Source organism: Alexandromys fortis, unplaced genomic scaffold (genome assembly GCF_014885135.2).
Source record: "Alexandromys fortis isolate MF-2015 unplaced genomic scaffold, M_Fortis_MF-2015_v1.1 scaffold_162, whole genome shotgun sequence".
Taxonomy (NCBI): Eukaryota; Metazoa; Chordata; class Mammalia; order Rodentia; family Cricetidae; genus Alexandromys; species Alexandromys fortis.
In genome coordinates, this window is record NW_026068033.1 from 1,220,568 (window position 1) to 1,237,008 (window position 16,441).

At 50.6% G+C, this 16,441-nt stretch overlaps 2 protein-coding genes across 4 annotated transcripts in view; one reads left to right on the top strand and one right to left on the bottom strand.

The window, feature by feature from the left end:
* The first annotated feature begins 2,082 nt into the window (after positions 1-2,082).
* Mrap (melanocortin 2 receptor accessory protein) lies at positions 2,083-13,341 on the top strand. Of its 2 annotated transcripts, none has more exons than XM_050164830.1 (3): positions 2,083-2,646; positions 11,767-11,866; positions 12,811-13,341. In XM_050164830.1, exons 1-3 carry the CDS (start codon positions 2,541-2,543, stop codon positions 13,007-13,009), a joined length of 405 nt encoding a protein of 134 aa, XP_050020787.1. In that variant the 5' UTR covers positions 2,083-2,540; the 3' UTR covers positions 13,010-13,341. The 2 variants fall into 2 exon arrangements, with proteins under 2 accessions (XP_050020787.1, XP_050020788.1); XM_050164831.1 differs by lacking the exon at positions 2,083-2,646 and adding an exon at positions 8,886-9,105.
* A 1,712-nt stretch (positions 13,342-15,053) lies between these two features.
* Positions 15,054-16,441, bottom strand: part of Urb1 (URB1 ribosome biogenesis homolog) — a 59,346-nt gene continuing 57,958 nt past the window's right edge. For both annotated transcript variants that reach the window (XM_050164798.1, XM_050164799.1), the window contains one exon: positions 15,054-15,772. In XM_050164798.1, coding sequence (XP_050020755.1) covers positions 15,594-15,772 — 179 coding nt within the window. In that variant the 3' untranslated portion in view covers positions 15,054-15,593. The remainder of the gene's footprint in view (positions 15,773-16,441) is intronic.

Below are 16,441 nucleotides of genomic sequence, written 5' to 3' on the forward strand. Positions count from 1 at the left end.
ACCCCTTCCCTTCGGTCATCTTTTCCCCTGTCTCAGACCAGCCTGCTTCTTTACACCATAAAAGTCCCTACCCCCTGACCTGGTGAGTTGTCCTAGGTGACCTCTGGGATGTCCTTTCTGCTCCACTCTGCTGGTGTCCTTTTGGGATTGGGGTGGGTTGTCTGACCTCCATTGTCTAGATGGAGCTGATGTACACTTCTCAGTGGCTTCTCTGACCTTCACGGGGAGAAAACAGGTTTGAGGGCTTAGCCACCTGCTTGGTACCGGCTCAGGCAGTGGCATCTTCATTTTCTGCAGTGTGAGGCTGAGAAGGGATGATGTTCAGATCCCAGGGCCAGACGGGGACAACGATGCTTAGCTTTTTCAAAGAGCAGTGATGAGGACCAACCAGCAAGACAACTCAGTGTGTGAAGTGCTTGACACACAAGCCTAGTGACCTGAGTTCAAGCCCCAGGACCCACAGAAAGAGAACCAGCACCCAGAAGTTGTCCTTTGTGGTGATCGTATATGCACGTGCACACACGCACACACAATAAGAAGAAGAAGATTATATTAATTTTTTAAAAGAATAAACTGAGCAGTGGTGGTGCATGCCTTTAGAGCTGGGTACTAAGAACTGAGGTCACCCAACTCGAACTCAGGGCTGGAGACGTGCCAACTTCTCAGCTGGCGCTGCCCTAAGAAGAGGAAGAGAAGGACACCCATGGGTGCTCCATGTTGGGTCCTTCCACCTGAATTCTCTAAGCTGCCACCCACTGCTTCTGGGCATCCACCAGGAGGCACAGGGCCATGTTCCACTGAGCCCAGCCCTAGGTCCCTCGGCCTGCAGGTCTTGACATCTCAGCAGCCTTACAGAGAACCTTCGTGGGGTGATGTTTCTTTCTCGTCCTTTTCTGGTTTTTCAAGGCAGGGTTTCTGTGTGTAGCCCTGGCTCTCCTGGAGCTTGCTTTGTAGACCAATCTGGTCTTGATCTTAGAGATCTGCCTGCCTCTGCCTCTTGAGTGCTGGGATTAAAGCCACATACCACCACCAAAAAAAAAAAAAAAGTCCCTACCCCCATCCTCAGGTTACAGAATTGAGACTTGGGTCTTCTGTGTCCTCCATCTTTGCCTCACAAAAAGATTCTCTACTGTAAAAACCACTTTCAGTGACGGTCACACGCTAGTGTACAAATCAGGCCTAGATCGGTAGGAACAGCTTCTGTCTTGTTATACCTGAGTGGTATCCTTTTATGATAAGCGACGTCCTGAGAACCAGGAGAGGGGAGGGGAGGGGCTTGTTGAGGTGACAACCTGGGGTTTGGGATTAAAGCTGAAGTAGGGAGAGGCAGGTGACTGTGGGACTGGCCCATTCCCTGAGGGCTCTTCAACCTTGGGCAGTAACTGTCAGAACCGCACTCAATTATAAAACACCATCTGTAGACAACAGGAACTCGCCTGGTATGAAAATCCTACACTTCTGCTGAGAGGTGAGACACAAGTTACCCCTTGCTTTTCTAAGACTGCCACTTTGCTTTGGAAATCCAAGCGCGACCCCCTCCTTCGAGCCCACTGAAGACCTCCCAGATCTCCCAGCAGAGTATCTGCTGTGGCATTGTCTGGGGTGTATCTGTTGATACCCACCAATGGAGACCGGAGCCAACACTTAGAAAACAAGCAGGACAGACAGACAGATCCAGGATTGGTGCAGAACTTCCAAAGGCAAAATTCCAAAGTGCTTCACGCATTGGCTGCTCCTTCCAGTATCCCCCCAAGTCTTTCAGGAAAGCGTCTAGAGGCCACGTGAACGAGTGGGCGCGTAACTTAGGGTGGGCCCCACAGACACTCGGCATCCGTTAAGAGCTGTGTAGACTCCTGGAGGATGCTGACGCAGATACACCGCTTCTCTGGTCTGAATGAATGCAACTGGCCACCACCCAGGCGGCTCCTCTAAAAGCTGGGGGGGGGGGGGGGGGCGGCGTTCAGCCAAGTAGAGGGATTTACTGCCTTAGCTGACTGGTTGTGCACACGACAGATGTTGCAAGTACAGAGCCTGCCTTCAGAATCCAAGCCAGAGGTCTACTGGTTGCCTAATAATACCAAGAACTGGCAGGCTTTAATAACACCAAGAACAGCCTCGGTCTAAGTCAAGGGCACTGGCCGGCTTTTCCTGCAGCTTGGCTAACTTTTCATGTATCGCAGGGAAAATGGTGCCTCTGTCCTGCTCCGTGAGTCATTTTCTGCTTCTGGCATCTGAGTTCTTGCCCACTTCCCAGTCCTTCCACGGAGAGGCAAGCCAGAGCTGAATGGGAAGCCGTGTCTCTAGCAGTCGGCTTTTCTTGCTTTGGAGTTTTTTCTAGGGGGGCAGGATCCAGAGGCCGTCTATGGGAACAGCCTCCTGACCTTCCAGCAAAGCTATGATAAGCAGGCCCCACATCTGGAGACCCACAGACGAGCCCCGGTGGTTCTGACAGAAATGAGTTAAGCAATGTTGTCCCTGGGGCCCACAGCCCAGCTCCGGATGTGAGCCTCTGGCGGACACTGGCCTCCATAGCCACAGTCATGGCCAACAGGACCAACTCCTCTGTCCCGTACACCAGCTATGAATATTACCTGGATTACTTGGACCTCATTCCTGTGGACGAGAAGAAGTTGAAAGCCAACAAGCGTAAGTCAGAACCTGGGAAGGCAGCCAGGCAGAGGCTGGGCCCGAATGAGACGCTCTAGGCTTTGTCTCCACTTACTAGCTCCAGAAGGCTCACCCGGCAGCAATAATACTGCATACACAGACAGGAATGAGCCAGGCGCAGGGCTCACAGTGCACCTGTAACTTTCAGGCGTAAGTTTATGAATGAACTTGCTATAAACTAAGCTGAATGGTCCTTTTACAAAACACATATATTTATTTAGGGGGTGGGGGTGTCACAGGGCATCTGTGAAGGTTAGGGGGCAGCTTGGAGAAGGTGTTCTTTCTCCACCACATGCGTGCCTAGCATGGAAATATAGGTGTCAGGCTTGGTGGGGAGCAACTTTAACCCTCTGAGGTATCTTGCTAGCCCGGCAGAACGTTCTTTTAAGATAAATGCATGTGTGCACACACAGCACACACACAAACTTTCATGCTTTATTTTTCCATTCATTTTATTAGTGTATATTAATTGTACAAAATAATGGATTTTGTTATAATAGTTTCATATGTGTAGATAGTTTAATTCTTTTGGTCTTGCTTCTTCGAGATGGCATCTTATTATATAGCTTTGGCTCAGTTGGTACTCACTATATAGCACAGGCTTTTCTCAAACTCACAGAAATCCTCCTGCCTCAGTCACCTGAGGGCTGGGACTACAGGTGTGCATTGCTATGGTCAGCTATGGACTTTGGTCATATTCAGCCCCCTATTACCCTCCCTCCTCCCCAATTCCTCCCCCTGACTCCCCTTTCCCCAAAGAGTTGCCCCTCCTATTTCTATGCCCTTTTTCCTCTCACCCTGCCATGTTGGGGGTTGAAGCAAGAGCCCTCACCACTTCACTACACCCCAGCCCTCCCACCCCCCCCCCCCACTTCTCTTTTGAAGGTCCATTTCTTGATGGAGTTGCATTTGTTTGGGGCTCCAGTAAGCTAGGTGAGTTTCTTCAAACTGCAGAGTTCACTTTTCTTCGCTGTCCATATTTAGACCTGGGAGATGCATTCCCCCACCTCTAAGACGTAAGTCATACTCTCTGCTCAACTGACCACAGCTGCCCAGCATTGCTGCTCTCCAGTCTGCTTATTCGTCTCTTGAGCAACTTGGCGCTTTGTGGATGTTCTTCCCTGATCGGTCCAGCTCCTCGGCCAAGGCTAAAGGCCAGCTGAGGCGATGAGCAGAAAGGCACAACCCCGGAGCAGTGCGCTTGGCTGGGGACCGGGCTCTGCCTGCTCCATTAGATGTCTTGGGTTCTGGGGCTATGTCCCACAGCGTAAATGGAATGTCTCAAAGGAATGGAATGATGTCATAGGGAAAGGAGACGGCTGGCTACAGACCAGCTCCAAACACATAAATGCTAGGGTTTAAGACAGTAAGCACCAGCCAGGCGAAGCTCCTGGACAGTCTGTTAGAAAAGCCTGTAACTTGCAGCATTGAAATGCAGGTGCCCATCCATGTTTCCTGAGGATTTCCCTTGTTCCCAACACTATAGGAAGCCATCCGTGGGGACAGGAGGTTGGATGTGTGTTGTCTGATGCAAGACTGAGAACTGTGACGTTCAGGGCAGGTTTTTGCACACATGACTGGCCATGAAGAAGACTTAGTCAGAGGGAGGGAGTGGCGGGGCTGGAAAACACACCTCCTTGTAAATATTGCCACGAGTTCTGAACCTGAGGAGCCGTGTTGATCTGGACAAAAAGGAGGTTTGTCTTCAGAAAGGCTTTGTAAAACTGAACACTATGCAGATGCAAAGCAGAGAGATTTTCAGACACTGGAACTTTCTGAGGGTGGAGGATGTCCCACTCAGCCACCACCTGGCTCTGTAAGGCTGTTCTGCTGTTTTGGGTGGGAAGAATCTTGGCCATCTTAGAGTCTGCAAGCTTGGCCTTGCCTGATGGCCCAAGTTCAATCCCTGGGACCCAGGTGGTAGGAATAGAGAGCTGACCCTACAGGAACCATGCAGTAAGAAGAGAGAGCTGACCCTATAGGACCCATGCAGTAGGAAGAGAGAGCTGACCCTACAGGACCCATGCAGTAGGAAGAGAGAGCTGACCCTACAGGACCCATGTGGTAGGAACTGACCCTACAGGACCCATGCGGTAGGAACTGACCCTACAGGACCCATGCGGTAGGAACTGACCCTACAGGACCCATGCGGTAGGAACTGACCCTACAGGACCCATGCAGTAGGAAGAGAGAACTGACCTTACAGGACCCATGCGGTAGGAAGAGAGAGCTGACCCTACAGACTGTCTTCTGACCTCCACACACACACACTGTGCTGCGCCACACAATACATATATGTGGTAAAGAACATAGTAATTTACAGGCTGAGGAGGGAGCTCAGCATTTAAAGCAAAGGCATGAGGACCAAAGGTTAGATCCCCCACACCCACATACAAACTGGGGATGGTAGCCCGATCTATAATCCCAGGACTCGTACGGCAGGATGGAAGGCAGAGACAGGAAAAATCCGGGGATACTCATGGGCTAGCTAGCCTGGGGTACACATGAGCAACGAGACTTGTATCAGATACGGTAGACGGCAAGGACCAAGTCATCTGAGCTCCACATGTGTGCCATGGCACATGCAGTCACGGACACACAATGTTAATTTGCATTTGAGGTGCCCTGGTTTCTTAGGAGGCTAGTTCTAACTACATTACAAAGGATAACAGATAACAAGTTTTACCCCTGGTCACGGCTGTTGCCTCAGAAGAAAGGAAATCAGCACTGAGCTGAAGGCAGGGGCTGCCACATACAGCGACAGGTCACAATCTGGTGTGATCCTGTTACAGGCTTTACAAGGAAGGGCATTAGCCTTGTGGTTTTCAATGCTGCTCAGGTTCATGGAGACATGTCAACACAGTAGAATATGCAGACAGGCTTTAGAAGAATCCCTCGAAGTTGGAGGGTTTGATTTTGTATCCATCCCCCTCTGGGATGCCAAGCTAAGAAAACCAATCCTATATTCCAGTCTTACAGAGACAAACAAATTATTCTGGTAAGATGGGTCTCCAATGGCTGGTTAGTGTTCCCATCCAGAGAGCAGTGACCTGAGTGGCCCTCCCTCGAGGACAGCTGGCTTCAGGGCTCTCTACCGCCATGGTCCTCATGTCTCCTTCTCTTTAATTAAGTGTTAAGAAGAGTTTATCGCGGTACAAACCGACCTCTGCCGATGCCTGCCTCTGTCTATTCACCTGCTGCTCCCAGAACTCGGAGAAGGGGAGCAGAAACACACCATTAATCAATCTCTTCCGAAAACAGCCGGGGACTCAATGAACACATAAAACAAAGGGCTGCCTATAACTCCCTTCTCGCCTGGGGAATGTCAATTCAGAGTTTACCCGTGATTTCAGTGTCTTCAGCAAATGGCCCACCCATGCACTTGACATAAATCCTGAAGGTGACATTCAAAGAAAGATTCACAATGTTTGCTTTGGAACAAACTTTCATCGGATGTCCTTGTGGGGCACAATGCTTGAAAGGTTCTGTTCCCGGACCCTTTGACTGGAAACTGACTTGAGACTGACGTGCGAGTTTTCTGGGTGACTTGCTTCTGGGCACTAGTTAGAGGAGGGCTGTGAATATTTGATGAACAGATACACTTCGGGAAAATATCTCTCTCCATGGAGGAATGAGCGTTTGCATTTGCATTTGTCCTTGCTGTTGTTCTGGTATGTTCCGTGAGAAAGCCATGGTAAGGATCGTTGATGGCAATTCACAGAAGAGCGGACGCAACACGGGGTGATGGCTTCTTACACACGAGCCTGCAGGAGCCCCATGAAATCCTCAGGAACCGACGACTTGGGGCTCACTCCTCTATCTTTCCCGAGACACGTCACTCAACCCCACGCTCCAAGCTTTACTCATGATCTTGCAATCCACAGCTGAGCAGGAAAAGGGAGTAAGGGAATAAGGAAGGATGCAAGGTTCGGGAAGTCCAGCTGCGGCTGGAGGAAGACCACAGGACCAGTTCTTCTCATTCCCACTAGACAGAACTAGCTGAGGCTGGGAGATGTAGTTTTTATCCCAGACAGCCACGAGCCCAGATGAACCCGGTAGAGAACAGACCCCAGGACTGATAACTAACACTCTCACTAGTGACCCCACTTCAGCAAGGTCAGAGGACACTGTGACACCGCATCACCTGCATGAAACTCCCCATGGCAACAAGGATCTTAGTGTTCACTGAACAAGAAATCATGCCAGGGAATTATCCTAATACATTTATTTTACTCAATCATCCAACTTAATTGGCACTATTGCACACAAACAAATATAGAAGAAAATAAGACTTAGAGATGTAAGAAAATGTCACACTGACCGAGGTCATAAAGAGAAAATGAAAGGGTCAGAACGTGAACGTAAACCAATCTGCCTGGGCTTTTACCACTTTGTTATTCCCCAAGCAAGAAAAACACATAAGCAACAAGCACAGCAACACCCGAGGCCAACTTCCTACAGAACCCTGGGATGCTGGGGATGTAGGACAATACCAGAGCTGAGGCACCTTCTCTCAGGGGCTTAGTCAGCTCCTAAGATCATCGGCTAAGGGCCCAGTCAATGCCCAAGAAGCCGCTAAGAAGAAGTAACAGAACCTCTGAGAGGCGGGGCCTAGTGGATGGAAGGTGAGGTCATTGGCCGCATGCCCTCGATGAGAAGCCTGGGGTCCTGGACTCTTTGCTCCCCAGCTGCCGTGGTGAGCAGCACTATCTCCTGCTCTGCACCACGGGCCCCAAAGGGACACACTGAGCAAACACAGTCTGAGGTCTCTAAAACCATGACCAAAGAAACCATGCCCTTTTAAAGTGATCTTGTGTGTGCCACGGCGTTGTGCAACTGACACACTCGAGGTTAGTGAGGAGCCCTAAGACACGAGGCGAAGCCCATTCGTGCTTGCTGGAATTTGTCTTCTAACAAGCAGGGTCTTGCTATGGTGGCCAGGCTGCTCCTGACTTCTCAACTCCAGCCATCCTCCTGCCTCGGTCCCTAAGTAGCCAGGACTACACCACGTAATGCTGCACATGGCTCAGACCCTGGTAAACCCTGTTGGGGTTTGCTTCTTCACAGCCCATAGTGTGAACTGGGGAAGGAGAGAGGAAAAGAAGGGCAGAGGAGAGAAGGGAAGGAGGGGTTGGAGGGGTGGGGCAGAAAGGAAGGGAAAGAGGGAGGGAAAAGAATGGGCAGGAAGGCGGGGAGGGGAAGCTGAGGGTTCTCCATGAATGAACTGGCTTCCTTCTCAGTCCAGCCAGGGGTTCTGTGTAAAAACAAATCTGTGGGTGTGAGAATCCTTCAGACGCTGGGATGACGGTTCTTGCCTTTAGAACAAAATGTTCCCTGTGAGCACTCAAGATGAACTCTCAACAGTAGAGGAAGAAATTATTTTTCTTGGCTTTCTTTTTTCAAAAGAACACAAAGTAGCAGTAGCATAGGAACTGAGCAGTGGCTCCTCACCCTGTTTTTGTCTGACAAAATTCAAATTTCACTTATCCATAGGCAGTAGGTTCCAGGCAAGGGGCCGCCTCATTTCCTGCTCAGAATCAGGGATGGTGACCAGGGCTTGTCTGCGAAGTGCCTGCAGCTGTCTCCTCTGAACTTAGGAGGACCTGTGTGCTATGGACCTCACATTTTAATCGTTTTTATGAAGAAGAAAAGGGAGCATTAATGTCCACAGAAATTACCCATCCAGAAGAAAATCCCCAACTAAAGTTTCAGAAAGCACATGATCACACGTGGACGATTACAAAATAAACTGAACTCTCTGAGAATATGGGTATGTCATGCTGAGAAAGCCAGGGTTCTTTTGAAGGGATGTTATAAAACTAACCACTGTGGATCTGGGGAAGGTTTTTATTGTAGATATGAGTGAAAACAGTCAGAGGCATCCGGAAGAGTCCAGGGCAGAGAAAGTAGACTGAACATGGCCGGCAGACCGGATGTGGCCAAGGCTGTCTGCGAGAGGGAGACCAGGGAACAGAGAAACAGTGAGCAGGAGCAGTACAGAGAACATGGTGAGAAGAGCTGACTATAAACAGAGTGAGTTGTCACATTCAGCCTCGACCCGCAAGGATGATGCGACAGCGGAGCTCTTCTTGCAGCAGTTTTACTCAGGACTTTATTCACAGCAATCTCTCTCTCTCTCTCTCTCTCTCTCTCTCTCTCTCTCTCTCTCTCTCTCTCTCTCTCTCTCTCTCTCTCGCAGCAAACCTCTCCCAGCCCTTAAAAAGGCACAGGCCGCCAACCCCGGATTGCCAGGTGGGCACTGCCCATACATCCACGCATATGCAAGCAGTTGACAATCATTGTGTGATGATAGCAATGAGTCAAGCTTTAGCCAATATTCAGAGCTGATTATCACAGAGCGCTCGCTTTCGGGATCATGGATGGCGGGAGCCAGGACCATCAGGTGCGGCTCCATGCAGCTCTCTACATTGCCATCAGGTGTGGCACCACACAGTTCTCTACAATGAGTGGCTGGGGGAGGGAAGCCAGGAGCTGGAGGGGGTCCCGGGGAGGAGGTGACAGGGGCTAGGGTGCCTGAATGGACTTTGAAAGGTGTACCAGGTGCTTGTGATGCTGAGGGAGCCTGGAGGCCAGCATGAGCTTCGAAATGCTGATAGGCGCCACAGGCAGAGGTAAGGGAAATGACTCGGTTGGCAGGTGGGAACTATCTTCACAAGTTTCTGAGGAACACTGGCTTTTACCTAACTGCCAAAAACCCAGGTTGAGCTCATTTCTGGATATCTGGACTGCCTCTTGGGGTTTGGGGAATTGGAGTTTCCTTTGCATTTGACATGTTTCAGCTTAGTATATCCACTATGACCTCATTTTCCACTTCCCAGGAGCCCAGAGGTCCCCTTAAAGTGCTTAATGTTTCTTAGCATGGGGCAGAAAGGTGAGAAGATGCAAAAGCTAGCGTGGGTCTTTGCTGTCCTTGCCTCCTTGGAGTGTAAATGCTGTAAAGGGCTGAGATTACAATGCTCCTTTTCAGGCATTGCATCTTTCCTGTGTGTGTGTGTGTGTGTGTGTGTGTGTGCGCACACACACACGTGCAAGAGTGTAATAGTCTAGTGTGCAAGTGTGCATATTACCTATATAACCAGAGTTCAGTGTTGGGTGTCTTTCCTCAATTGCTTGCCACCCAATTTGAAATAGAGTCACTTACTGACCCTGAAGCTCAGCAGCTCATCAGTTGGCCTGGCTGGCCAGCTAGTGATCTTGGGGACCCACCTGTCTTCGCCCCTGATTCCCAGCAGCATGGTTACAGATGAGCACCTGTTTTTTCCACGCATTCTTCAGGTCCTCATGCGTGTACAGGAGGCTCTCTAACAGCTGAGGCCTCTCCTGTACCCTCAGCCTCATTTCTGACACTAACCGTTCAGGCCCAAGGTTGTCCACTTTTGCAAATTTTGGTTGTTTTTGTTTCATTTATTTATTAATTTTAAATCTGTCAGGGTCATAGGAAAACAGCTTATACTTCAAATATGGCCAGTGCTATATATCAACAGACTGAAAGGATCGGAAATAAAAATTGGGTTCATACTAAAAGTGGACAGACCTCTCTCTTGTCTTATTCCCCAGAACACAGCAGCTGCTTATACACAGCCATGCTGAACTGGGCCTCCAGATTCTTCTGGATAATTTAAAGCTGACGCAGTCTTGTGCACGCTCTATGCACGTACCATGTAGGCTTCCATACTGGACATGAGCATCTAAGGAGGCTGGTACCCTCTGAGGGGGGGGGGGCTTGAAATGGTCGGAGAGTCTGAAAAGCAGGGATGCCGTAACAGTCAGAGCCCTGCTTCATCTGCATCTTGATGCCCTACACATCACTCACAGCACAGTTGTTTCTGCTCTCATTCGTCTGTACAACTCTCATAAATATCTTCGGTTTGATGAGGCACGGACCCTTCCCTTTGCGCTAGCTCACAGTTGCGCAGCGTGGCAATCCATACTAATGGAAGCCTGGGTTACAGTCTGTCTCAGTTAGGGGTTCTATTGCTGTGGTGAGACACCACGACCACAGACTGGCGCTTACAGGTTCAGGGGTTTAGTCCGTCGTCACCATGGCAGGAAGCATGGTGGCGTGCAGGGAGACACGGTGCTGGAGAAGGAGCCGAGAGTTCTACATCTGGAACTGCAGAGGCAGCAGGAAGACAGAGAGACACTGGGCCTGGCTTGAGCATTTGAAACCTCAAGGCCCCACCCCCAGTGACACACTTCCTCCAAGAAGGCCACACCTACTCTAATAAGAACATATCTAATAGTGCTACTTGATAGGGGATGTCTCTCTGAATGTTGTAAATATGTTTTATAACCATTGGTTAATAAAGAAGTTGATTTAGCCAATAGCCAGGCATAACAGAGCTAGACAGGAAATCCAAACAGAGATACAGGGAGAAAAAGGGTGGAGTCAGGGAGATGCCAGCAGTTGCCAGAGAAGCAAGATGTGAACGGCATGGCCACATGGCAATATACAGATTAATAGAAAGGGGTTAATTTAAGATGCAAAAGCTAGTTAGTAATAAGCCTGAGCCATTGGCCAAAGAGTTTGTAATTAATATTAAGCCTCAAAGTGGGTATTTGGGAACTGGCAGGTGGGAGAGAAATCTCCAGCTATAGCTACTTCCTGTGAGCCTGTGGGGAAGGGGGGCCTTTCCATTCAAACTTCCATACTATATTCAACAGGCTCTTTGTCACACATTGAGGAGCATATAGATTCCCCCAGCTTGGGCATCTTGTCCTGAGGCTACCCTACTGGGGCTGTCACCAAGGCTCAGAGAGGGTCCTTGTCACACAGAGCTGCACACAATGAGAAAAGGAAGTTATAAAATCACTACTCAGGATTCTTCCTCCAAGCAACAGGGTAGCCGGAGAAAGCTTGTGGGAGCCCCAAGGTTCTATTTAGTTTGCCATCAGCTGACATCACCCTAAACTGAGACAAGCCACTGGCACATTTCCCTCTTCCTAAGGTTGTTACTGGAGACCCTCCCAGCCAATACCGCTGAGGCACTGGCTCTGTAATGCCCGGTCTCTCCTGACTTCTTGCTGAGGCCCAGTCTGCTGTTAGGCTGACACAGTTCATTTTGTTCCTTCCTGTAGATTCCATTGTCATTGCCTTTTGGGTGAGCCTGGTGACTTTCGTGGTGCTCCTCTTCCTAATTCTGCTCTACATGTCCTGGTCAGGCTCCCCGCAGATGAGGTAAGCAGGGAGGTGGGAGCTCGGGCAAATGCAGATGTTAAAGGACAGTAGTGTAGGGCATGCGTACACATTTGCACGGAGGGACAGCGCCCATCCGTGCTAACCATGGCCTCACAACGACAATCTACACACAGAGCAGTGGTTCTACAAGACTGTGGGTACGGCCTGTGACATCTAGAGTGAGATTCCCTTGGGATCCACTTCTTAGCAGTTAAGAGCACTTGTTGATCTTCCAGAGGACCAAGCTGGGTTCCCAGCACTCACAATGGGCAGTTTACAGCTGCCTGATACCCAACTCCAGGGCGACGACATCCTCTTTGGGCCTCTTTGCACAGCACAGACTTACTCTGACACACACATAAAGACAATTACTTTTAGAAATCTAAAAGGGCCCCCAAGGTACTGTGTGAGGATCCTTCCCTCTCCTGCAGAGAAGGGCTTCAGCACCCCAGCAGCTTCCCCTCCTGCATCCTCGTTTTGTAGCTTTGTAGCCACACGGAGAATGGTTCTCCAGCTGAGCTAATCCCTGGCCCCTGCTCACCCTGATGCCACTTAGGAGGCAGAATCTTCCCATTTTGAGAATAAAATCCAGTGCAGGCAGGAAGCAGGGGCTAAGGCTGATGCCAGACACTCGTGGTCACTGTCCCCAGCACCGAGGGTCTGGAAATCCAGAAGACAGAGACTTCTTAGCTAAAGACACACTTAGTGTGGCCATAGGAGCTGACTCGGATCCATGTCTGGATTAAAGGCCAGTAGGCTCCCGTGTAAGAAGAGATGAACACAGAAGCAAGGACTGCCACTGAAGGAGGGACTCAAGGCCTGACTCCCAACAAAGCTGACTTCCCTGGGCACAGGGCAGGCGCAGAGGGACAGGGGAGGCCTCCAACTAACAACTATTCTCTAGCCAGTCCCTTTGATGCTTTCCTCGTTTGCTCTGTCCATAGACACAGTCCCCAGCCCCACCAAATATGCCCGTGGAATCACAGCCTCCACCTCCCCTTCTGCCTCCGGAGGGCCTCCCCGCAGACAACAGAGGAACCAGGAAGCAGAACTGGCTCTGATCAATGGTTACAGCAGGAGAGTCCCTCCGCCTCACCCCCTGCGCCTCTGGCTCTCCCCTGGGACCCCCAGAGCATCAGCTGACCTCAGGAACTAACACAGCGGTGTAGTGATGAGCAGCCTGGAGACAAAACTTCTCAACTGTAGAGCTGACGCCAGGGAGCCAGTCAAAGTGAACTGGTAACTCAAACCAACATGGACAGCTACGTCTTCTTAAGGCCACTTACAATGCAGCAAGAAACGAACTAGGTCAAAACCAAGTCTACAAAGAAGACCATCACACACACGTTAATAATCTAGCTAAGATGGAGAAGCTGCCCCAGACATAGTTATGCTGTTGTTGAATATGCTTAATCCGCTTGCTGCTTACATTTGCTTAGGGATGAGTAGGAAAATAAAACATGAGTAGTACCCTTTGCTTTGCCTCTGTCGTTCCTTCTGCCTGAGCACACGTGGTACATGTGAGGATGCTGGGAAGTCTGCAGACCTCCCGCGTGCCCTCCCAGGCCAGCTCTGCTGGGTCACACTTTCCCTTCCCCACAGTCTTTCGAGACAGAGCCCACAGAGCTTGTGAGGAGCAGGGCCTGCATCCAGGAGCCAGCCAGCCTCCAGCACTGTCCTAGAATGCTGAGTTCTCGAAGCTAGCAAATGGCTTCCCGGCTTCCCATTCTAGCTGCTGCTTTTAGGACTGAAAACAACCAGGTCTCTAGTACCAACAGCCCTGCCTGAAGAGAGAGAGCACAAGGCAGGCCCAGAAAACTGGCAAGTGTTCCCGCTAGCGCAGTCTGGAGTCAGTAGGTTTTCTTTTTAAACAACAGCTTTCCCTTTCCACCACCGTGTTCAGGCTGACTGGGGTGGGGTGATGATAAACCATGATGGGCAAATCCCTTCTGTAAAATGGTACCATCTTTACAAAAGGCCTACCTACTGAACATCACTCCTGGCACACTTTAACCATCCCCAGACTCCCTCCATTCGGGGCAATGGGAAAGCGAGGTGTGCAGCGACTGCTTTGGGAAGGAGGAAAGCTGCCACAGTACAGGCAGTCCGCCTGCAATCACAGACGCGGACCGTGGCTCTAGAAGGCTGGCTGTCCTACTCCATGCCAGGTTTGAAGACCATGCAGGACCCACTCTTGTCCACAGCGTGAGGGGTCAGGTGTGCTCGCACCAGACTGGGGAGGACGAGTCTAAACAATACGGAGAGGAAAGAAGGGGAGCTGCTGAGCTCACAGGCTGCTCTAAATCATGGTCCCCCCTTAAGGCAGTATCTCTACAGGAACTGGCCACAGGCTGTGCCAGAAGAGGGGAAGGAAGGGACATGACCCATGACCTCTCACCATGTCCTACCCAGGGTCAAGACGAGGAGGCTGATTCAATCAGACTGCACACGTGCTCACCTCACGGAGTAATCACACCTCAGACTGCACACGTGCTCACCTCACGGAGTAATCACACCTCAGACTGCACACGTGCTCACCTCACGGAGTAATCACACCTCAGACTGCACACGTGCTCACCTCACGGAGTAATCACACCTCAGACTGCACACGTGCTCACCTCACAGGAGTAATCACACCCCACCTAGTCACCAGGACCATGAGCCCAGGGGATGCTGAGGACTGGAGCTTGTGCCGGACTGGGGAAACTTGCTGGGGTCTGGTGGCCACTTCTTTGCGTTCAGAAGCCTGGCCTAGAGGGACATGCTCCAGATCCTGTCTTTCCAGCCACTGTCCCTCTGTGTGCCACTCTGAGGTACCCAAAGCAGGAGAGTGTCAATAAACCGCAACCTACAGGCACTTTCCACCTCAGTGTCCTGGAGCTTCCCGTCTGTGCCCGCAATTGAAGGTGAGCGGCTGTCCGTACACGAGCCTGTCTGTGGAGCAGGACGACTTACAAAGAAGTGCAAACACTGAAGTCGAAACCAGTACCACACACAGCACACCAGACACCAAGTCACCAGCTCACAAACGGCAGCTCAAAAACAAGGGACTAGCACATTTCATCTGCGAAATGCGTGAAATTTCACACTGACCTCTACCAGAAACATAACAGTTAAATTACGACATTAAAATGCAGGCCTCTCAACTAAAAATTGTTCGTAAAATGAAAGCAAAATGCAAAGTGACTCACAAAAATTGCTATTTATTATCAAAACATTATAAACTCAAAATCCTCTTTGAAATATAAATTAAAAAAATAGACTGTCTTCCCAAAGTAGAGGTGAAGGCATTTTACCTTAGGGGCACGGTGTACCATATTTAAATCAACAGCAAGCACAGACAGGAGCTCACTCACTTGGTCACGGGAAGCGCCTATGCCGTCTCACAGAGACAACTGTAACCATCTGCCATGTGCATCCAAAGACACGGGCTTTCACGTTTCAGCTCCAACACCGTGAACCCATCCTGGACCTACGAGTACCACCCAGGAGCATCCTCTGCCAGGAGGGTGGCAGCCATCTGAACGCTCTGTGAGCTCATGGCCTGGTAGTGCCCAGCTACTACAACTGTGGCTGTAAGGTCAGCACCCGAGCCTCTTGTTGGTCAACTAATTCAGTCCCCGTAACCTTTCTTTCTGGAAGTAGTTGAATGTATCAGTTCACGCCTCCTAGAAACCTTGGCCTAGACTTTCTGGAAGCTGCTGGGGAGCTGGTGAGCAGGGGTGAGTCAAGCGTCTGTCTGGGTGGAGGAGTCGATGTTCCTGCAGAGTGCAACAATGGCCTCCGCCTCACCACGTGGCTTTGCAGTCTCATGGGCCATTCTGATGTGAGCGAGGAAGGTGTCTGGCTGCTGGGCCCCCAGCCAGATGTCCTTAACATACAGAGACACCAGGAATACTGTAGGAGCTGGGGAGAGTTGGACAGGTCATTAGGATGTGCACTTGATCAGATGGAAAGCAAACCACCCACCCATAGTGCACCAGGGCTTTGCACAGCTGCCAGATACACTACACCACAGCCTGCGGAAGCACAGGCGAGCATGTGAAGAAAAACAAATTTCCTCTTGTGCTACCCTTCCTGATCATCTAGGTTTACTTTCTTCTGATGACTGTATATTGGCCTTAAAAAAGAAGCTACTCCAAGTCCCATCCCGGTCAGAGGCCTCATGGCCACGGCCATCACTGAGTTGGTTCACAGGCAGAAAGACTCTATTCCTGCTGCAGCTAGATGAGACCGGACGGGCCCCTCTGCTCTCAGGTGGGGTCACAGGCCAGCCTACTGGCTTTTCCCTGCCTGTGAAGGCGTCCATTCTCCCAGATGGAGGCCACAGCTGCCACTCCACCTCAACCAAAGCCAGAGCAGGCCACTCATCCACTCACTCTTGTGTCTGGATGCCACGCACAAACGTGGGTATCCGTGTGTGGTCACTATGCAACACCAGCCCTCTGCTCTGTAGGATGGGGTGTCCTTCAGGGTCTGGGGGTGCCTGTTGTCATAAACATGACTGCCACTAAGGAGGAAGACCGGCTCTCCCTTGACATCCACTCTGTAACGCCCAGTCTCGGGGAGGACTAA